The sequence below is a fragment of the Barbatula barbatula genome, assembly GCF_947034865.1.
Source record: "Barbatula barbatula genome assembly, chromosome: 25".
NCBI lineage: Eukaryota > Metazoa > Chordata > Actinopteri > Cypriniformes > Nemacheilidae > Barbatula > Barbatula barbatula.
In genome coordinates, this window is record NC_136788.1 from 6,205,211 (window position 1) to 6,229,531 (window position 24,321).

General features: G+C 39.9%; 1 protein-coding gene across 1 annotated transcript in view; it reads left to right on the top strand.

Annotated features, from left to right (window-relative positions):
• The window catches only part of znf469 (zinc finger protein 469), a 62,835-nt gene extending 38,748 nt beyond the window's left edge, over positions 1–24,087 (top strand). Inside the window, exon 2 of the mRNA XM_079450891.1 lies at positions 12,461–24,087. Coding sequence (XP_079307017.1) covers positions 12,644–23,959 — 11,316 coding nt within the window. The 5' untranslated portion in view covers positions 12,461–12,643 and the 3' untranslated portion in view covers positions 23,960–24,087. The remainder of the gene's footprint in view (positions 1–12,460) is intronic.
• The last annotated feature ends 234 nt before the right edge of the window (positions 24,088–24,321 follow it).

A 24,321-nucleotide genomic window follows, 5' to 3' on the forward strand; every position in this document is an offset into this window, starting at 1 on the left:
AGGCAGTACTTCTGAAGTTCCACTAGATAATTCAAGTACTCGAGCAGATGGCGTATTGTTCAGCAATAAACTTGCATTGAAACAGAGGAAAGTATGAAAAATGTGCAGTGGAACTGGATTACAGCCTGCTACACAGATCTCTTTGAGGTAGAAGCGGTCTGATGACTCCCACCTGAGGCCCCAGAGTCCTTATCAGTAAACCACAGACTGGACTATCTCTCGCTCCCTCATGGAAACAGAATGTTACTTCCAAAACCTAGGTTTTATCATGGTGGCTGTAATAATCAATTGGTCACAGGGTTTATTTTGATTAAACTTTGTTCATTGTTTTCTTGAATTTTCATAAATAATGTCTTGTAAGGGCTAAGTTAATGTATGGACATTTACAAAGGAACCCAAATTAAACTGGTATGGTACATGTAGACCTTTAGCAGGTTATATTTATCCAAAACAATTTGCAGTTTACTTAATTTTCAGTTCTTTGGCAGAACAGTTGTGACGTTTCTTCAATGGCTCCTTGTGGGCTTTGAACTAGGGTTGTTCCGATTGACGATACTCAGAAATAGAGCAATAGGTGATTCCTTAGACGATAGTTGGCTTTTTGCCGATATATGTTGCAAATTAATATTACAAACGTGAAATGCGCATTTCTTCATGAAAGAGAGCTTGCCATGCATGCGGCTTAGGCTTTTCCTCACGCCAGTGAGAGTTTATAATGTGCAGACTTTGAGTTTTACACGCACAAGAGCTTGTGATGCGCATGGCTCTGGCTTTTCCTTGCATGCAGGAATTGCAATGTGCGTGTGGGTTTAAAACCAGCGCACCAGTTGTTCCCGTTTGCCAATCAAGCAATGACAGCGCATGCAAGCATCAATGACGCATTTGGATTAACAATATTGATTTACAGTAATATATTACTTTCTCTCTTTTGAAAAGTTGCGTTAGGAAGTAACAATGTGGCCAACTGCACTGAACTTACACTCTGATAGAATGCTAATTGCAGGCACACATGAGCATTTTCTAGCCACGTAAGCTTCTGTTTTACCACAAATCCAGCTTGTCATAGATAAATGTGTAAATTGCCCCACCACTCGATAATATCGTGTATCGGCAATCCACAGCCTGGCGATACTCTATACTATTGTGTATCGGCGATCCACAGCCTGGCGATAGAAGAGAATATCGCAAGACACTAGATTGAACACAACCTTTCGGATACCAACTCACTTTTAACCACTAGTCCACACCACAGAATGAAAGAGCTGAGTGATGCACAGGATTATGTACTATTTGTGGCATGTGTAATATGAAAAGTATGAATTAGCCAGTCACGCTCCATCTACAGTTGCGTCAAGTTCCAGGTCCTGCTTTGGTTTGGCTGCTTTTCTTGAGCCACATGCAGGCTACAGAAGTACAACAAACAGAGGAAACTTGTTGCAGTCGGGTACCAGGTTCATACTCACTGTACTCAAACAGTGCCAGAGCTGCCCACACCCATGGGCACCAACATACGGACCTACAATGCTGCATGATTTTCATTGAACATTACATTTATGCATTTGACAAATGGTTTTATGCAACTTGAAGTAAAATAGTAAAAGGGACGAGTTAAATGGGTACTTCACCCAAAAATTTAAATTCCGTCATAATTTACTCACCTTCGAGTATACGGGTCTTTGTTCTGATGAACAACTTGAATGTGAGTAAATGATGATGTAACTTTCCTTTTTGTATCCCTTTAAAGATGTTAGCTTTTCACGCAACCTTCTATTGACTAGCTCTGAGTTTGTCCCAGTTCGTTACCATCCTGTACTTTTTTAGCGTGTAATATTAGCATAATGGGGACAAATATTTGCTTACGACAAATTAGGAACTAAAAGTGAGATGTTTTTTATAGACTTGATCAATCCTGTCACACTGTCAATAAACAGGCCCACTTATGACTGAACCCAGGACAGTCTGTCTGAATAAGGTCTCTGCCAGCAGTCTCAAACATTTCTGAACTTAAACCAGCCTGTTAACTGACTACGTGGTCTGTCTGTGTTGAAAGGACCATCAATAACAGTTCTGTGCTACTGAGAGTGGATCAGTACTAGTTCTGTTCCAGAAGATCGGAGTTGGTCGTTTGAGCTGTCCAGGTTTCTGGCTATGAATAGCCTCATGCAGCCACTGTACAGAGCGTCATTCTTCTCTGTGTGATGGGGGGCTGACATCCAATGGGTTGCCCAGGGAGGAAGCCAGCAGTGCCGGGTGAACATTTTCCTATCCCCCTGTCAGGAGGAACCGTATCGGGTGCTGTTTTGTGTAAATGTGTCTTAAGCTTAAAGAAATCCAAGCTGTGTCCATTGACAGGGAGCTTGGCAAAGGGACAGTAGTAAAAACAGGTGAAAAAAACGACTCTGTTTTTCAACCCCTCCCCATTCCCCCTTACTCCCATTAGATGAGCAAAGTAGAGAAGGAAAAACATCCATGGCCTCGTCATTAATGCCCCGGGGTTTGTTTGTGTTCCCAGTTATGTGCCCACTTTGCCATTTCCCCAGGAATCTTAAACACCCCTGGCTAGGAGTTGCACAGAGAAAAGGGCCTCTGCACAAATACGCCTCCGAAAGGTGCCCGGCTATCACAGTTGTCTCAAGCTGGGGTGGGTGGGACCCAGATGGTGGTCTATAATTCCAAGAATAGCACCTTAATACCACTTCCAAGAGACTCAACTCTCATACCTGTCCTTCAGACCCAACTTCCTTCCTGGTGACCACCCACTTACCTCAAAAGACGATCAGGACTAGTATAACTTTATTAAAAAGTCCTCTTCATTGTTGATAAAGGTGTAACCTCTCCAGCACCTTCAAGCCCCAGTGTCGGTACGGTGACCGACACTGCACATTACCAACATGACAGGATTTTTATAACTCCCACACTGAGGAGCCAAGCAGCTCAAGATTTGAGGCACAGAGGAAAGTTAAGCATGGGTTCTTTCCTGGATCTCCAGGGCTTTCACAGGGAAATATTTGTAAATTTAAAAAATAAAGTCATCCTAAGCAGCAGAGAAGATGAATGGGGTCCTGTGCTGCACGGCCATGCGTACTGAAGCCCTATGTTTTGATTTTTTCCTCACTCGCCAAGTGGGTACACTAGGCTGCTTGTGAGGAAACGGGGTGGAAGCAGGAAGTGGCTGTGTAAGGTGATCTCGCAGCACTGCACAGAGCCTCTTTTCAACTGCGTTCTCTCACTCCATCGCAGTGACACATCAGGCAGTCCTTGGTCCACATAAACAGCAGCTCACACCAGGGAAATCCCAGCATGCACCAGCACCCCACCGCTAGCCTCAAAGACTTGACATGTGAGATAGACATTCAGTGGTAGAGCTGGTAAACTCACCAAAATATACAGCTTCACTACAATCTTTTGGGAGAAACTATATATTTAGCCACAAATTAAATGTCTTTCACTCACATTTGAAAGGGTCTTATCTGTGATCTTATCCATTTCCTGTTTGTATTTATATAGCATCTTTAAAAATGCTTGTTTAACTTCTATTCTATTTTGTCTACCAAAGCATAAACGTTTTAATTTAAAGAATACTATAAATAATGGGGTTCAAAATAAAGAAATAAAGCAACTGATCTTAGGTGTGATATGACTGAGTCTTGTAGAGCTGAATTGTTTCCTGCAGTGGCTAAAGGTCTAACGTATCTTGTGGTTACATCTCCTTTTGCCTGCGAGCATGCAAGTTTGTATGCACATATATACACACACACTTGCATGCACCCACAGAATATTTACTATTCAGAAGCCTTCAAAGTTCAAAGACAGTCTGTGAAAAAAAAAAAAAAATAAGCTTTCGCCCAGTCCAGGACACTCCTCAGACAGAAAAGCACTCATAAACTCTTCCAGTGATCTGCCGTTCCAAAATTAACTGGAATAAATTGTATTAGGTGGCTGCAGGGCAGTCTTTGTTTTTTTTTTCTTCGTCTCCTTTGAATAAAGCATCACACATCGACTGGTATACTTAAAAAAGGCTTAGTAGTAATTAGGTCATTTGGACATTTGCTTGGACTATTTAAAGGAGGCATGCTTTAGGAAAATGCGGGTACAAACTGACTCACCCGTTCATTGCCTGGAATTCCCTTCTACTGTTGGCTGGCCAACTACTGTTTTCTGGCCTGCAGGGAACGTTTAAATAGTATGTGACAAATAAATGGAATAATGACAAGTGGCTGAATGAAGCGCTCGTCACACTGACGCCCATCTTTTATTTTAGGGAGTCAGAGACTGTTTAATGGCCGGCCAGCAATTTTATACAACAGCCATATGTGGACCTCCATCTGTCTTTTTTATCCTTATTCCGGTATTCTCATTTGTCCTTTTCTTTTTTCTAAATCTCTCTCCTTAAAATGTCCAATTTTCCGGGCCTCACCCTACTCTTCACTACCTTCCCATGCTGTCTAAACTTCAACAGCATGTGAAATAAATATTGTTTTGACCCTTATTTTCTACTTTACTTTTCCTGTGGGGAAGAATGACCATGATCCACTTGAGGCCACAGCATAAGATCACTGCACTGAGATGCACTGAACACATCTCTTAGAGTAAAAAATCTCTTTTGTAACATGTTAAAAGTCTGGGAAATTTGGGTCAATTCTTAATCTAAAAACAAACAAAACAGTAGCCAATCCAAACATAACTGACATGTTACTTTCCTTTCTATAGGAAAAAATTTTACAATTTTAAACAATTTGTTCATGGAATTATAAATAATGCTCTATAGTACTCTGATCAAAATACAGAGATAAGATTAGCTGTGAAACAGCTGAAATTACAGATTGTGGCTCTCAGCAGAATGCATAATATGGAAATATTAACTATAGGATGATTGAGGAAGACTGTGCCAAAGGAGAAATAATCAAATTGAGAAATGTACAGTGGGTGTTGATTTATTTTTCTCTACCTGTTCCTAATCCCACGTCATTAATCAGAGTTGATGATGCCGACTTTATAGGAAATGTCTAACTTCCTGTTCATCAATCCTTTCAGGTACCACAGAAAAGGCATATGATCTTACTGAAGTGCTTGTTTGCACATATATGTGTGTAGTGTTGTTATATTGAACTGTGTTTAATTTTGAATTTACCTACATGGATGAAACCATCTATACTTCAGAGTCATTCATACTGTAGTCACATGCATTGAAACAATGTAACTTTGCATACTATTAATGTCAGTCCTGTCTTTTTATTCCAAGTTCTGGGGGTCAGAGATCATTACCCTGTGGGCAGGGAGACAAATTATTGCATTCTTTACTGGAGTCCATTATATATCTCCACCATGTTCAACACCCGAGAACACAAATAGCTATGACTGCAGTTTGTTTATTGTCCTCACATACATGAATATCTCAAAATGTGTTTTATTAAGGAGTTCTTTACTTTTTGATCAAACATATTTACACCATCAGACAATAAAACAAACTCGAGGGATCTAAACAATTAATGACACAATAGAGGCTTATGGGTGGAAGCAATTGACAAGGGGCAGTAAACAATCACTTGCCACTAGAAACCACCCGAACATCACACTTGCAACATAGCAAAATGCCAGAACCACTCAAACAACTCAGCACACTATATTGCATGGCAAGCACCACTCATAATTTTGTCATTTACTTTACTATCCTAGTTGTATGGCCAGAGCCTGTGCATTCCTGGTCAACCACTTACTTTTATTTAAACTACTGTCCAGTGGTTGTTCATGTCCAAACATGTTAACTTTTGGAGCATATGTGTGTCTAACGCAGGTTTGAGTTACGTTTCTCCCCCTCTATTTCCAATCAATACCATTCTAAATGGGTCAAACACTATAAATATATTACACCTTTTGTTCTTAAATACTTTTTGTAGTGATGAAGTCCCCTTCAAGTTTTTGAGAGATCTGCCCTGCCAGTCTCCCTCCGTTTGGCCCTAACTGAACTTCAACGTCAGTTGAACATACAGCCTTTCGGTTGATACAGGCATTGAGCCGAAGAATAAGGGAGTTTAGCTCATGTGGTGCGGGCCTGTCCTCTGTCTTTGAGAGCTGCTGAGAGGATATGCAAGAAAAGCGGAAGTAAACTCAAGTTGTTGCCAAACTTCTACAACATACTTATTTTTGGCATGAGCCAAGCTTCTAGACTCATGTCCACTGGCAAACATTTTACCTCCGTCTTTCGCTCTCTTAAGCAGAGAAAGCTAAATCTTAGGCTACAAGCCAATCATCATAATGGATAAGTCTTAGCTTTGTTTGAAAAGGCTTTTGGTATAATAAATTACCAACTATTAAGAGAATTTCCTCTGAAAACAGAGGTCTTTTATGATATAGAGTTAAAGAGGTGGAGAATGTACATATTACATGAATGAAACAGCTGTAATATGTTAATGAATAAATATCATCCCATGCAGAGCGCAGATGGAGTTATTTTGCTACAGTAAGTGACTGAAGTTATTGTATGTATACAGTTCAGAGCATTTGGGGATGTTCTGGTCATTAGTGGTGATCTTGAACCCCTTGCATATGGTAAGAGCAATGGCGGTTAATATTATAAAGGCCTTTATTAGCGCGCTGAGAATGTTTAAGGTCAAGGGGTTCACAAGACAACTTAAAGACTGACCTTCTCAACTTAATGTCTCGTTAGTTTATCCATCTATTGTTAAACCAAGACATTTCCCCCTTGCTTATGCACGACTCATTAGTATTGTTCTGTATTCTTACAGGCCTTCTGGGAAACTGTGTCAAAAAATGGGGAGAAATCTCCTTTTAAATGGCTTGAAACAAAGATTCCATCATGTTTATGGAATGCTGTGGTTAGCATATGGAAACAGACTAAGGCAAAAATTACATAGTAGTAAAAATTGTCTGGTCGAACGTGGGGTGGAAAAGGAAAGTTTGGAAAGGGGTACAAGGAAAGCTTCTGAAATAACACTTTGGTTCACCCCTATGACATATACAAACGCACGCATGCAACCGCATACCTTTCTCTAAATTATCTTTTCATATTACTCAACACATTTATGAAAAGAAACTTTGAGGCAAGCTTCTACTGATGGTGTGCTTGTACTATCCTGAAATATATTCTTTGATAAAAAGAAACTCTCTGACTGAGAGAGACAAAACCTCATGCACTTCCTTCTGGTACCGGTTTGCTAGCGTGCATAGCCAATGCTTAAAATAAGCGGGTTTGCGAGCTACTGCAGCTGTGTTTACTTTCCAAGTTAACTATTAAAGTTATTTAATATCTGCATATCAAACACATCAGTTTAACCAAATGACAACTATTTTTAAGTGTCATGAAAATGTATTCCTCATTACTTGCATTGAAATGCAGCATACTGAAAAGTGCCACCCGACCACTGTTGACATTTGACTCTAGTTAATTGCTTCAATAATTGACATCTAGATTTTTATGTAAGTAGTTGTTTTTATAAATACACAAGCATAGTAGTCTCCCTTTGAAGGTCAGTATGCCCAATAGTCTTGTCTGTTAAAAAGCAGAGAACGTGGGCGTAAAAATTGGCACAAGTTGATTTGTATTTGGCATAATCAGTGTGGACCAAGTGATTTAGCTGCTACTTGCAAATTAGAGGCAGTCGCATCATACCAAGAGAGTTTTGCCTTCTAAACCTTTGTCTATAATCTTGCTCTTGTCTGTCTTATTCTCCTGTCTGGCAGGCTACTATAAGAAGATATTTTGTCACAGTGAGCATCTGGAAAAAGCTGACAGTGTCAGGGAGGCCACCCAACACTTCTTATTGGCTTACAGAGAGATACAAGGAGCCTTTGTGTGTAAAGGTGCAGGGATCTAAAGGATGTGCTGTTTTGAGCAGTGCTGTCCCAGATGTACCCTTCTTTGTTTTCAGAGCCTGCTCTGGAAGACTGCGTACTATTTCTACAAATGCCAGTTGAACCCCTGTAGAGCATCCTGTAGATGGCAAATAAATGCCCATAATAGTGTCTGGCTCTATTCCAAATCCTAGTGAGCTGCCTACGTAAACAGCATTTAACGGCATCACAGGCATACCCCACACAGAAGTTTGGTTCTAAAATAAGATTATAAAAATTACAATGAGAAAGAGGCATTGCATTTGTACATGAAAATCTGAATTTGTTTTTTTACAGATACAGTAGTAGAATCAATACCATTAGTAACATACAAATCATTCCAGGTCCCACACCTCAAGGTCATAAAGACAATTTATAATTCATTTACACCAGAGTAATGGACAGGTTAATGCTTGGGTGCCATATGTTGAATTAAATAGAAGGAGCCCCAAGGGAAAAATTAGAGACTAATAAAAGTTTAATTAAAGATGATTTCTAACAGGATATTTCTCTGAGGTATAAATGGCATTTTTGCTCTAGTGTAGACCACACAGGGGATAAAAAGGAAAAGATATCTCAGGAAATTAAGGTTTACATCAAGATATTTAACCAGTTTTACCTTTCCTCAAGTAGAAAAACAAGTAGGATATATGTCGGAAAAACACAGCATCATTAACATTTTAGATAGCGCTTACGTGCTGAGACGTTTATATTTATGATTCGATGCACACTCATAAACATAAACCCCATCCCTCCCTCGGCCCGAACTTCGTGTGGGTGCGTGTGGTACGGCTATATGGAGCTTTTGGTAGTTTGTGTGGGCAAGCTGATTTGACACCCGGGCTGTGGAACACACAGACTTGCCTTAATTGACTTATAAAACTGCCTAAAATGCTGTTTTATGGAGCCGTTTTCGGACAACTCTCACGGGATTTGATATCAAGTCATAGTACGCAATGAAATTCGTGACAACCATACTTTATTTATAGGCCAAGTTCTCATAAACTTTAATTTTTCATGTGTTTACAAAAAAGCCTGCTTACTAAATAGCCAGAGTTTCACAAAATGTGTACCCAAAATTCCATCATTGTTCAGATGTTGTTCCAAACCCATATGATCTTGCTTCTTTCATGGAACACAAAATTAGACGTTTGAAAGGATCATCACACTTTTAATAAACAATTTGAATGGTGACCAGAGAAGGCAAAGTACCAAAAATTCCTGAAAAAGCTATATAAACGTATCATAAAAATTGTTAGTGTAAAACAGCTATAGTTCATACCAAGGCGTTTGAGGTCAAATAGGGTTTGTGTGTTTAACAGACCCATTTTTGAAAAACTTCCACTCCATCCAATCTCTCATTGTTCAGTAGGAAATATTGCTTTATACATTTATTTGTTCTGTTGAACACAAAATAAGATACTACATTCTTCAAAATGAAGCAAACAGCTCTAGGGCACTTTTGACTGTCATTGTAATTTTCCCAACTATGGTAGGCAATGGTGGCCAATACCTGTTTGGTTACAAGCATTCTATCAAATATCTTTCTCTGCATTTATCAATACAAAGAAATTTCATACAAATTTGGAACAACGTGAGGGTGAGTAAATAATAACGGAATTCATATTTTTGGGCTAACTGTTCCTTTTAGGGTGCAACAAACTTGTCTTCCACAGATAAAAGAAAACAATAAAGGTTTGGAATGATATGATCTGATAATTTCTTTTCTGGACATTCCTTTATGTAGTGTATGGAGCCCTTATAAAGGCATTCATTTAGTGTCTGCGTGTGGCGCAGGTTAGCTACAGGAAGAGTGGAAATAGGGTGGGGAAGTCAAACTGACAGTTGTGAGGATATAAATGACCCAGCGTTCTTTGTATGTGACAGCTCTGGCTTTGGTGATACTTCTAGTAGGCCCTTGTGATCCCTGGAAATGTTGCCTTTGTGGTCAGAGGCAGCTCTGTGGCCATTTCAGGGGGGTTGGCCAGCCTGGGCAAACACAGTGGGGGACGTGATGTATGGCTCCAGGCCAGATCTGCAGGGTGCTCCCAGCAGCGGAGTCGAGTCTTCTTCCAGGCCGCAAGAGAAAAGGCAGACACTCCAGCATTGACTGTGACGGGAGCTGAAGGGGGGATGTGACTTTTCACAGTCAGATCCAAACCCAGGCAGCACTCGGCTCCAGACCAACCTGCTAAATACCAGACCCAGGTGGAGGACAGGATTGAAGAGATAAAGCCTTTGAGAAGTGTGCATCTGCACACAGACTTGTAGAAAATGTCGCTGTTGAGTTTAACAGTGCTTCTAATGTCAGAATTATGGGAAAGATCCTCGAAGTTCTGTGTCTTGTGACCAAACAATTATAGATGTCAAAACGGACACCTGATTAGCTGATATATTAGATATTATAGTGCACTTCTCATATAAACACTTTTATAATCATTTTGTAATTTAATTGCTCCGAACCCCTTCACTTATACAATTTTGAAGAGCAGTTGGGAAATTTTTCAAAAGATTTTTCTTTTCCCTTAAAGAAAGCAAGTTGATGGGTTTGGGTCAACAACAATATAAGTAGAAGACAAAAGTAGTTTCTGTGTAAACATTTTCTTTAGTGATCTCTTTGGAGTATGTTGACTGCAATCCAATTTGCGTGTTTAAAGACCCCTTTAGTGGTTCCACTTTTCATCTCAATTAAGTCATTACATGGCTGAAGTCTTACTTTGCTTTTATATGAAATGGGATAATAGATCAGTTTTGAGTGTTATTTCAGAACTGTACATTTCATTTTCTATTTCTAGACCTAGATGAAAGCAGATGTTTTTTCTGCACTGATGTAATTCTGGACTGGATTGTACCATAGTGAAATGCATTGAACAGAACTGAGTGCTATACTCTTATTGGTAGCTACGACTATTATGACATTTTGGTTTTAGAACAATTGAATACCTTGCTTGCAAGGGGTGGGGGCTTCGGTTTATTTTGACACAGTCAAAAGAATCTGAGAAGCGGGTTTCGAACTAATTTGATCAGTTTCAGAGTTTAAATATGATCAGATAAGACTTAAACACAGAATTTGGTTTAGTGCATTCTTTCCCCTCAGCAACCCTGGGTTCAACTATTTCCCTAGTTGAAATATCAAGATCAATTCTTCAGAAAAAAAAGAATGTATCTTAATTTTGATGTAGTCTAAGGATGGTCCTGATGCGGCCAAAATTGCAGAATACAGTTCCAGTTGTTTAATTCCAGTAATTTTAAGTTTGCTCGCAGTTGGAAAGATTCCATTTTTTACTGTCTTTACTATTCTGTGTTCAAATGATTGCTATTTGTCCAATGGCAAATAATATTATGCTTGGGCAGGAGAAGCCAACTGTAAACAAATGCTTTCTTATGAGTAAAACAGTATAGAGAGATTGATTTACATGGTCTGTCAATTCCAGTACTGTTTTGGCTAGAGTGGCTAGAGTCTGTACATATGCTTTTACAGAGAGCCTCAGGGATCTGTACTTGGTCCAGGTATGTTGTGCCACACCTGTAACAGTCAAACTATCATACTTTCCCAGCTAAATATATTCACATATTTTAAAGTTATGAATTACCGGTCTCTAAAAATGCCTAATTTGCTCCCAAAAAGTTTGAATGCATAATTTATATGCGTCTCAGCACAGCTCTCATACCTGGGCACCTTACTTAAAGATGAGGCCAGAACTTCACCCAGTGGCCATGTCAAGGTAAAACAGCATTGACTGTGAGAATATGAAAGAAAATGTAATGATTGTTGAAAAAAATCTATGGGAGGCCAACGGTAATGTGTTGGCATTTATTAAAATATGGTTTTTTTTGTTTTAAGCCAGTTGCAAATTGGATAACATTGCAAACTACAAATGAGTTTGGTTCAAAAATGTTTTTTTTAAATCATGTTTTTTATTGTGCAGTCAAATTAATATCAAACTGCAGTTTGTTTGTTTTGATTTAAGCCATAATAACTCCAGAAATACAGCTAACTAACACAATAAAAACATGATAACAATAAAAATCATGATTTGTGAACTCTTCGAATATTACATTACAAACAACTGAGTTGTACACAGCATTTAGTATTGACCTGTGATCATCCATCACTCAATTTGGTTTAAATGGGTTAAATAAATAAAAAAATTAAAATTAATTAATTACAGTCTCCTTGGGCATCTAATACTTACAGCGTTAATACATAACATAGATTTTGTAAGTGGAAAAAAACTCTAATGCCAAAATATTTGATCTATCTCTCAACTGGGGTTAAGAACTGTGTAGTACACTTTGTAGTCTCTTGATATAAAATGATTGATCTCAATGGTAGATGCTAATTGTAAGTGGCTGATGCAAAATACAATTCTGCCCTCTTAAGGTTACAAAAGGAATTGCTCTGTGTCTTTCAATTACTCCCCAATACAACATATATAATACATAATACAGTAAATATGCATTTGAAAACTTTTGCTTTGATGTGTGTCATTTCATATATTTAAACTTTGTGACTTTTGTGGATAACAGCATTCTTTACAGCATATTTGCATGTCATGCTGATATACACATAAACCGATATTTATTATCCTTTCTCTTCCATTTCTAGAACTCCAAGATGACGGATGAGCACTCAGTCGTCGGACAAATGAAGAGATAAGAAAGAGAGGGATAATCCTATGCTTCAAGATTCTGTTACCAGAGGCTCATTGATTCTGACTGAAACATCATGTGTCCATGTCACAGACTGTGCAGATAAGGACCGACATGCTGAACTAGCCACACCGGCATCATGACCGAAGAGACCAAACAGTCCTATGCTGCCAAAGAGCTGGATAATGAGTCTAAACAGAAAGATAAGACTGCTGTGGAGCACAAAAGCTTAAAAAAGTCCCCTGAGCCCTTTCAAAATGTGAGTCTGGAGCCACAGGCAGTGAACAATCTTGCTAAGTTTGCAGAAAAAGAGAGGGACAATACACAGCAACGCGAGGCTGTTATTCGGCCACAGCAGGCTGGAAAGATCGATTTTAAGTCACTACAGAATCATTCATTCAACAGTAACAGGACATGGCCTAGCGGCAAGGACAGCCCTCAGTCTCCAAGTGGCAAAAGTCGAAATAGAGATAAGACTAGAAGGTCGGGGAAAGGAGAGCGTGGAAACCCACAGCAGCTGTACAGACTGAGTATTACTAATCCACGCTCAAATCCCACAATCGGGATAGCCTATCCTCAGCAGAAGGTCTCACCTCCAAAGAAGATCGAGTCCAGCAGGGGCCCTGTCTCAGGCAGCTACAGGTTCCATGTGCCAAGTATTCCAGAGCGAGAGGCAGAACTGCAGCTAGAGGAGCTACAGTTCAGATGTTTCCAGGAGGGCTCCTCCAACATTACTTCGCAAAGCTTTACCTCACAGGCAATTGGCTCCACCTCTGTAGGACCTGCTCAACAGACTCCACCATCAACCCCACAACAACAGAAACCCAGCTCAATCGAGACCACCACCACACCTGGCAATGAAAATGTATTTCCTGACTTTCACCTAAGTGAAACAGACACATGGCAGTCTTCCGATAGGACTTTTAGAAACTCTAATTTTGGAGTTACTTCACAAAAGCCAAACAACCTTGTGGACTTAAACAAGGTCAATAGTTTTATGCCTTCACCATTTCAGTATGGGTACCCACTGTTAGAGGAGTCAGCCTCAGATTCTTTTACCTGCAATCAGAATACCCAGTCACATGACTACATTGATATTTCTCTTTCCCCTAACCAGGTTTCCCATAATTCTTTTACCTTTCAGTCCGCTGCAGAGAGTCATGAGGTCATGCAAACTAGCACGCAGTTTGGTAATGATCAGCCAGAGGACAAACAGTCATATACATTACATCCTAAACAACCCCAGTACATGCAGACAACACATGGGGTTGCACCTTCTGTCCCCACCAATGATGAAAGCTCGGTATCAAGTATTCACCAGTCAGAGCTGAGTAAGAGTATTCAAGATAAATCGGATTCTTTTAATCCGACAGACAGCCGAGACACAGGCCTCGCAGTAGGGGACAAGGCAGGCTGCCATCATAAAAATGGCTCCACAAGCCAGAGAGTTCCTGTTCAAGCTCTACAGCATATCAGAAATATTGCACAAGGTCCTAGTTCCCAGACACATGTAATTAGCCCTCCACATCATGGTATTCAAATTGCCTCAATGGCTCTCGACAAAAGTGTCAGTAAACACCACAGCAGGGTTTCACACCCATGGGAGGGACCAAACAAATCTTTTCAACCACCACTTATAGATCACACCCCAACACCTTACCCTTTTCAGTACCAGCCTTCTCCAGAACAAAAACAAAACACTGGCATTAATGGTCGTATGCCATGGCAGCAAATATGCTATACAACTGCCATGCCAAACCAGAACAGGATTGATCTTACCAGGCAATTAGGCAATCAGCAGCTCACCTTTTTGATAGGCCCATCAGACTGGCAAGACGACAGTAAGCCAAACAAAAATAGCAACCAGAAAAGTTCTAACAACATTATTAACAAGACGACAAATGAGGGCTTCTCACACCAAAGGCAAGAAAATGTCAAACAAGGGTGCAACACAATTCCACAAAGTCATTTTACAAACAAGGTGGATACAAATCAAAACCAGGTGGGTGATGCCAAGAACAAGTCATTATACTTTGGTATTAACCACTCAGGGCCTGTGACATCATCAAGAAACTGTAGCTACCCTCCTTTACATGTAGCACCAGTAGGGCTGAGGATGGTGTCTCCATATGACTCTCCTACACATTCACCTACTCAAAATCCAACACCTAGCAGTACATGCTCTTCACTCTCTCCAGCATCCACAAACTCTATCAACAGTAACTCTGATGACAGCCAGATTTCCAAAGTTCTATCACCTCAGTTTTTTCAACAGGATAAATCATTGATATCATCCAATACCCTGAACACTAGCCAGCATCACTACCATTCAGAAGCTTCCAGAGGCTTGCACTATAAACAAGAAAGAACCAAAGAGAACATTTTAGGTTTCATACCAAATAACAGACACTCAAAGGCCAACATGGACAATGCAAAGAGCTGTTTAGAGACCTACAGAACAGAACACCGTCCCCCACCTCCATACTCTGCACACCAACTATCATTAGCCACAGCAAACCTTGACCAACTGGATGTGCTTTTGACATGTAAGCAATGTGATCAGAATTTTAACAATCTTGCTTCTTTTCTTGACCATAAGCAATACTGTGGACAGCATACATTTGCACAAAATGACTTAAAAGATTTGCCAAAAGTGGAGGACATAAGGAAATTTCAGACAGACCACACAAAAGCTGTGTCATCTGGATCCAGTTATGCAATTTTACGCAGTTCTTCAGATTTGCATCTGTCTCTGCTTGGACTGAACAAAAATGGGGAGATAGTGCCAGATAATGAAACAAAAGGAGATATAAAAGATGACCCAATGAAACTGATGTTGCCGTCTGCACCCCTGCCTGATTTAGAGATGGAAGACCCTAAACTGGATAGCCTTATCACAGAGGCTTTAAATGGACTAGGTTATCAGTCTGACAATGCAGAGATTGACAGCAGCTTTATTGATGCATTTGTTGATGATGACCTTACCACTACCAAATGCACATCAACAAGACAAGGTCTGACAACCAAAGACTCCACAGTGTTTGACGGGAGAACTAACAATGAATTAACAACCAAAGTACATGACAAATATCCATTCAATTCAGACTTAGAGAGCCTAAGCTCTGACAACAAACAAACAAACAAACACCAAAATGAATCTGTGCAAAATAAAGAAACCTCTCCAAAAGAGTGCGAGTCACAAGAATCCATCAAACTGTGGGAAACAAAGTCAGAGAAAAAAGAACAGGAAAATGACTATGGTTCTAAGTTCCTTTTATCAAGCAAGTTTTCTGCAAGATGTGGGCTTAACAGCTTGCAAAACAGCACATCATTAGTTAAAACAACATGTCCCAGATCGACCTCTGTCACCAAAAGTTCCACCACTCACAAACCAATAGCAACCGAGGGAAAAAGGAAAAGAAGTGGTGGTGGAAGCTGGAGCAAAGAGCTCATTCACAAAATTGTTCAACAAAAGAACAAGTTGCACAAACTCCATGTAAAAGGCACTAAAAACATGCAATTCTCACTTGTGATGGAGAGAGTGACTCCTGCAGTACAGACACCCACTTTCCGGGAGTATGACTACGTTTCAGACTCAGATGAGGACTGTGAGCCTGTGAAGATAGCCAGTCAGGGACGTCTAAGTCAGAGCATTCGCTGCAAGTACACATACACTAAAGAGTGCAAGGGTAGGATTCGTGCCGACAAGAGCCGGGAAAGTTCATGGAAACAAAACAAAAATGAGTGCTTTGAAGCTAAAAAAGCTTTAGACACCTCTCCTTCATTAATGCAAGAAAGCCCTGGTCACCAGAGATTGCGAAGACGAAGCAGTAGGTCTTCCACGAGCAGTGAACTCAGCACATCTATAAGTATCTGTAGCGACAGCATGAGTAGCCCCAAGAGTATTGATCATACAGATTCAGACTCTGAGAAAAGAATGGAAATACACAGAAAAGATCAGGAATCACTTCAGCAGAATGGGCATGAGGATTCTCCTCCAAGGATAAGGAAAGAGTCTAGTACGTCACTGGCTTTGACCTTCACCAAAAATACAAAAAGGTACAGCACTGATAAAATATTACTCACTGAACACAAGGACAGTTTCACTACTTCAAAATGTTCAAGCATTATCTGCAAGACTGAAGAGACTGCATCTGAACGTACAATGACCAAAAGCACTGTCAGCCTTGCAAGATTCAAAACAACTCGAGTGGAAATAGAGGAAAAAGAGGACCACTATGGATTTGAGGGAATTCTTTCCACCACAGAAGAGCCTTTCAAAAAAGATTATACAACAGAACCAACCAACAACAGAGAATCCAACCATGTTTTTAAATTAAAAAAAGATGTTTCATCAAAGGGAAAAGCCCTCGAAAAGAGAACAAACTGTTCTGAATCCTCAGGAACAATTTTGGAGAAAAGTAGCGATGCCAATCCATCCAGTGAAGAAGCCAAGAGAAGCTCAACTCATCAATTTTCTGAACCCTCCCCTGTTTGCAGTTCCCCCATGGACATGGTCTGTTTATCACCTTCAAAAATCCATGATGTTACGCCACAGAAAGATGGGCCATGTCTAATGCCTTATCCTTCAGATCATGATCAGAGTCTTATAAAGTCACCACTTTCTTTTGACACAACATCAATGTTTGGTGATCTTTCCGTGGGAAGTTTTGAGAACAATCTTTATCCAGATATTCAGCTTGCCAAAGAGAGCTTTAGCCCTTCGGAAACCACAGCAGATAAGAAGGAACTGTTTGAATCCTCATTCTCACCATTCTTGGAGCAAAGGGATTGGAATCTGATGGTTGATGTTACTCCTGTGCTACCAGATGAGATATCTCAGTACAAAGATGACTCCGACTCGAATGAGAATAAGACCAACTTTAATCATGTACCCTTTTCTTTGCCAGATAAATTAATGGACTACAATCAAAATCTCAACAGCAGTGTGTCAGTTGATGATCTGGAAATAAAAAGGATTGTTACAGAGCTTGAGAGTCAGCTCCAAACAGCCAAGCTGAGCAGTCCTCCACCAATAGACGGTGAGCCACCTAAACAGCTAACAATGAGCAAATTCTCTCCACTTAGACTTGACCCTGAAAGTGAAGATGAGGACCGCAGTTTGGAGATGAATTGTCCCTCAGATAAATTACCAAATGACCCACCTGTAGAATCACATTCTGCACTGTTCTCAGATCCAGATTTACCTTGGACCAGCCCCCTGCAGTTTGGCATAATTTGTGTACAGCAAGGCCTTCATACTCCAACGCATGCCTCTGCCATCAACATACCAATTGGTTCAGATCATGATGATTTGGATTTGAAGCACAGTACACGGCTCAGTGATTCAAAAACAGAAAATTGTCCATCTCTGCCTCTAGAGGACAAAAATGAAAAGAATATGTTCTTGGACCTTTCAACCAACAAGTCAGAGGAGATGCTTGAACAAAAAATTTACACAGAAAATCTAATGAAGAGCCTGGAAGTGATCTCAGATTCCTTGTCCTCAGGGTTTACGTCACCTCATTTATCACCTAATCAAGAGTTCAGGGTTCTTAAGGAACACGAGAAACAAAACAGTGGACACTCAGAATGCACTGATGAGTCAGAAAAAATGGAATCTACAAGTTCAAAACCAGAAGTTACAGAGCTCTCAGTGGACACAAACATATTTTCAGGTCAAATAGATGAGTTAACAACCATTGACACTGCTGGAACAAAATCAGACAATGTAACACAAGGGAGCCTTGATGATAGTAATGTCACTCTTCATAATGAAGAATTAGTTGTTAATGAACAACAGCTTGTTGAGGGCTCCTTCGAGAGTCTTCAAAATAAATGCTTTAAGGGCTCATCAAACGAAATTGACTCTGAAGTCTCCATCTATGAACATAATAATTGTGACTCTTTAGTTGGCCAGACTGAAAGAGTTTTGAGTGAGAAAATTTTTGATGTAGAAGACTCCATGAATTTTACCCACAGACTAGTGCTCAACAAAACCGCTACATTTTCAACATACAAAGCCATATCAAAAGAGGAAAACGTCACAGGTGTAGAAGGACACAAATATGACGCTAAGGAATCAAATATTGCACCAGAACCTATTTCTGAAGGGAATGAACACACATCTGACATAACAGAGGGAGCAACAGACAACCCCTCTGAAATGGGCAACCGGGTACCTCTTTCAAGTATCAAGTCTCCTTGTAGTGAAAACCAGTTGTCAACATATTCACAACACAGTGGAATTTCTGAAATGAATTCACAACAGGTCCCTTCTCTGAAAGAGCATTCTGAGGTTCAAAATAACCATAACTGTAAAGGCAGTGTGCAAGAAGCAACGGCTGATATCTCATTGTTTCCTGTTCAATCAGAATGTGAAGATAATCAACAAAAGATTCCTCCAACTATGACTCAGTCCCCTCAGTTTTCCAGCAACTTGGTCCAAAGTCCTTCTGAGCTAAGAGATAACAGTATACTTCCAGGTGGTTTGAATGATGTTAGCACAGTTACCCCTGCACAAAGAGAAAACAGACCAGCACTAGAAGAAAAAAGTTCAGAAGACATAAATACTGGGACATCAGTAGATACATTTGATTCACCAGCAACAGGGTTCGATAATTCATTTATTCCCCTTCTGGATTTGGTAGAAATCTCAGAAAGGAAAATGTCTAGCCCAAGAAAACTGTTGGCAGAGGACTGCATCTCGGAACAGCCTTCAAGTGAGACTCCTGAGCATTCTGAGGAATTTGATGGCTCTCAAGAAAAGAGTACACTGTATGATTTGAAATTAAGCCCTCTAAATTACAGTGAAACCTGTTTCAATGACTACAACTTTACCTCTAAATGTTTAAACAAAGATGATGACCAGTATGATATCAAATCACGCCCCACAGACAATTTCATTCTCAATGCCTGTGCTCTCACCCTTGAAAAAACATTGACATCCAGCCCACCTCATAATCCAAGTGAAAATGAGCCAACTATTCAGGACCACTTGGCTAGTCTTGACATACCTGATATGTCTATTAATGACAATATGAGTCATAATGTCAAATATTCAAGTATTCCAACTTCCCACAGTAGCTTTGTTGAAGAATTCAGTCCAGTTGACTCTGTACAGTTCACAGAACTTAACCAAAATGAGATAAATGGTTGTCATATTCCACTTGAAACAGATGATTTCATGAATATGCACCGGAGTCTTCTGAAGAAAAGTGATTCTGAGGAGCTGGAAAATCAGATCATCCCCACGGAGCATGATGTATTGTTAAGATCCACTGTGCTGGATAAGGAAATAACACCAATATCCATTGATCTTACATGCCCATCTGTCCACCAGTCTTTAAAGCAAAGTGAGACAAAAACCTCACCTAAAAAGGGTAGCACACATAATGCAGTTCAAGGGAAATTTCAGTGTGAAATATGTACAATGTTCTTTCGCACTCTACCTGGACTTAAAAGACACAAAGCCATGAAGCATGTGGTAAAAACAGAAGGGGTTTCAACTGCTGAAAATCTAAATATAAGCAGTCAAGTTTTCATGCCCATTTATCATGCCTCACAACCAATGGAAAGAGCTCTAAAAGAGAGCATGGATGTTATGGATCCGTCTGCTTTTCTTAATCCAAAAATGGATGCAGTTTCAGTTGGACAAGTACAGCCACCTTTGATGTTTGAAGGAACTGGTGATGCAGGCATGTCAAACACCCCAGTAAAGTATGATCTGAATCAGACCACAGTTGTAAATGCAAAAGCAAACAATAATAAAACAGCAAGGACTAAAAATATGGACAAAAGCAAAGAACTGTTTGCTCCAAAAATGGTAAAGCAAGATTCTATTTCAGATGAAATACTTAATATACTTAAAACAGATATATTGCAGGCTATCTCTCCACATTTCCCTTCTCCGGTGCAACAAAATTGTCCTAGACTACTTGAAAAGCAGGAAAGAAATAGCAGCCAGAGCTATCAGGAAGTCAAAGTGTGCGAAAAACAGAAAGACATGGAAACTGTCAGCACCAAAGAGCAACAGGACAAATCTACGAAAGGAGTCGTACATGATGATGATGATGATGAGACAACAAACTGCAATGTTAATCCTACATATGTTCACACAGAAGCTGTTCATTATCCACCTGATGATTCTTCCATTGATATCAAGTGTGAAAACACCTGTTCTCCCAAAGACAGCCACACGCTTATTGGTACTGCAGGACTAGAACCTGATCTTAACAATTTCTATGATGATGAAAGCACTTTTTCTCAATTATTCCCAAGAAATGATGACAGGAAAAGGAAGAGATGTGCAAGAGTCTATGGTAAAAGCAACAAAAAGCAAAAACAACTATCCTGTTTAGTTTTAGACCATCCTCCCACTAATGTGTTTATGGATAAATGTGAGGAGTCTAAAGAGAAAAAGATGTTTACTAATGATACAAATGACCACTGTGAATATGAAACCATATCAGTTGATGATGCTAACATGCTTGAGATGTGTCACAAAAGCTCAGTTCAGAGTTTTAAAGAGAGCGCATGTCCCTCAAAAGATGACCGAATGGATCATCAGACTGGTTATGAGGAAAATGCAAAAACTCACATAAGAGAATTCCTTTGTGAGACTGAGGGCACAATTATACAACCTATGGTGCCTCAGGATGAATTTCAAGATACAGACAAAGAAAACACAGTGTCATCAGTTTCGCAGCAAGATTGTAAAACAGAGGTTTCTAGCACAGTTTCCCCTTACCAACTGGTCTGTGTCCAAGAAAATGACTGTAACTCCCCAAGCATCGAGATCCCAAACATTGCTACCATAAAGCTTCCTGTACCCTTTTTTGAGCCTGGTAGGGATATGCCATTAGTTGAGCCCATTGCAAGCATTGAATTTATAGACCCTGTAAGACCTGACAAAAACCCTATTGAGCGAAAGTGTAGGAAACGTATTGAACCTGGACTGAAACCCAAGGATAAGCAGTATAAATGCAAAGTGTGTTTTACATGGTTTCTCACTTTAGGCGAACTTGATTTCCATAAGCTCTCTCACAATCCATCACCTCCCCCAACTTGCTATATGTGTGTCCAGCGCAAATTTAGCTCCCGTGAACAGCTTCGGGATCATCTCAGGGAGAAACACGCCAAGAACAAAGCAGGTGTTTGGACTTGTGGCATGTGCTTGAAAGAAATCTCAGATGTCTGGATGTACAATGAACACCTGCGTGAGCATGCCACACAATTCGCACGAAGAGGCCAGTCACAGAGTTCCCTCTTGGACATGCCTGGGTGTTTCATGCAGGAAAATGCAGTAAAGAATTTTATATCATCAATAATGCAACATAGACCCAGCAGACCTACAAAAGCAGACCATGTTAAACAATCTAAAGTGGAGAGAATGTCTTCCTTAGATGGTAATAGCCATGGAACAAACATTTCCGAAGAGTTTGATTCCACAGCTCTGAAGAATAAAACGAATATCGGAGGAGGTAAACACTGCGCACTGACAATGCTTGAGGTTTTCCCTAAAGCAGAAACTTCTTCAAAAAATGCTGAGGTGCATCCTAATTGCAAAGACCCTTCAAGGGACTGCCACCACTGTGGCAAGCAGTTTCCAAAGCCTTTTAAGCTTCAGCGCCATCTGGTTGTTCACAGCTTGCAAAAGATTTTCCTATGTCACAAATGTCCAGTATCATACCAAGAAGCAAAGGAACTTAAAGATCACCTGAAAAATGAGCATGAGGATGCAGATGAGCCAGACTCAAAGCACACTACTCTCTATACTTGTGAACTTTGCGCTGATGTCATGCATGTAATCAAGAAGTCCTTTATATGCAGTACCTGCAACTATACTTTTTCAAAAAAGGAGCAGTTTGATCGCCACATGGAGAAACACCTTGCTGAAGGGAACAAGATCTTCAAGTTCAGAGGGGTTGTAAGACCTCGTAAGCCTTTTAGTTCAAGAGATGATAAATCTGACATGCCGCAAAGAAAGAAGATGAAGGCAACTGAAATCGATTCAGACAATGCCGTTGATGACCCACCATCACTCAATTCAAACGAGAGCATGCAAGGTATAAAATCAGTGTTAAACATAGATGACACTGCACAGAGTAGTTTTGATGAGCATTCTACAGACGCAAATACCAGTGTGAAAATTGAAGATTTGGCTGAGGACTTCCTTGACGTTGCTAGGAACATTACACAGTGCATGGTGCAAAAAGATTCTACTGAACAGACTCTTTCCACAACAGAGGTAAAAGAGGAGGACAATAACTGCTCACAGTCTCAAGCAAGTGAGACTAGTAAGGTCATTACAATTGATAAAGAAGCTCTGACAGAGATTTGTGATGTTAAAATAGAAGATGACTGTTGTGCAATTCCAACTACATTGTTAGTTTCAGAAAAGCACATAACTGAGAGCAATATCAAACACAAGGAAAATGTGGAAAATGTGGAGAAACACTCATCAGCAATCCTTGAAAATGCATCTGAACAAACAGAAATGCAGGATCCAAGTCTATGCACTATACCAGTCTGCAGTCAACTGAATATCTTTCCAAATCAAGACATACAAGGACTCTCTTCTTGCAATGGCTTTGACCTCTCATCTGTAAGTCGTCTGTTTTCAAGCGAGACTAACCAATTGAATCAGGATCAAACAATCAAAGAGTCATTCTCTATCAAAAGAAATGAGAATAAGCAGGATGCTCACACAACACCTTACAATGAAAAGACAACTTCTGGTTCGGTTAAGCACATAACTGCAGTCAGGTCTGAGGACCACCTGAAACAAAGTTTTGAAAACAATCCAAGGTGCATCAATAGCACTGATGTTGCACTCAGTCACTCACGTCACACCAACATTGGTCACAGCTCAACTACAGCTGAAGACAAGGACACCAAACAGAAGAAAAGGAAAGAATTAAAGACGCCTCACAGTTCTCATAGAATACCGTCCCCAACAGCTAGAGAAAATCTTGGCATTGACCCGAGGGTCAAAAAGAAGTTCAGACCCAACAGGTGTGAAAATATTGATGGACAAAGAAAATCAGATCTTCACAATGACTATCCAGTGCTTACCTCGGTTAAGGACGACACAGTCAGTAATAAGATAGTCACCAAAAACAAGATAGGGTCTTCCAATCTTGGTCTTCAATTAAAGAAAAGTTCTGTAGATAGCTTTTCGCCTAAAAAGGTGGACATTGTACGTCACTTCAATGGGGATTACAAAGGGAAAAAGAGTGTTCCTGGAAAACCCATTCATTCTTCTTCTTCAAGGATGTCCACCCTAAACAATTCAGCAAATAAATCACGGCCCAAACCAGGGGTCAGATCCATAGAGACTCAGTCATATCGTACTGCAGAGTCACAAAACAACCTCCTCAGTCAGCTGTTTGGCCAAAGACTAACTAGCTTTAAAATTCCTTTAAGAAAGGAAACTTCTGAATCCATCAATTAAGGTTTAAATGGGTGCAATTAATGAGGAGATTATTAAGTGATCCACTAGGTGTGTGATTATGGCAGTTTATTCATGAGACTAGGATTGTATGGCCCTCCTCTGTGAAATAATTTAACTCTGTTTAGTCACTTTATTGCATTCCTCTTGTACATGTGTATTTACGTATATGTGAAGACCAGCAACAAAATTTATGAACATAAGATTAATTTGTTGGTTACAAATAAGTATAGTTTTTATAGTTAAGCATTATCTCTAAGAGACTATTTCATATCAGCAAAAAATGTTTGGAAAAAAGTTTACTTGAAAATGAACTGAGAATATTTTGTTTTTCAAATAATGCATGACTCTTCTACATTACATGT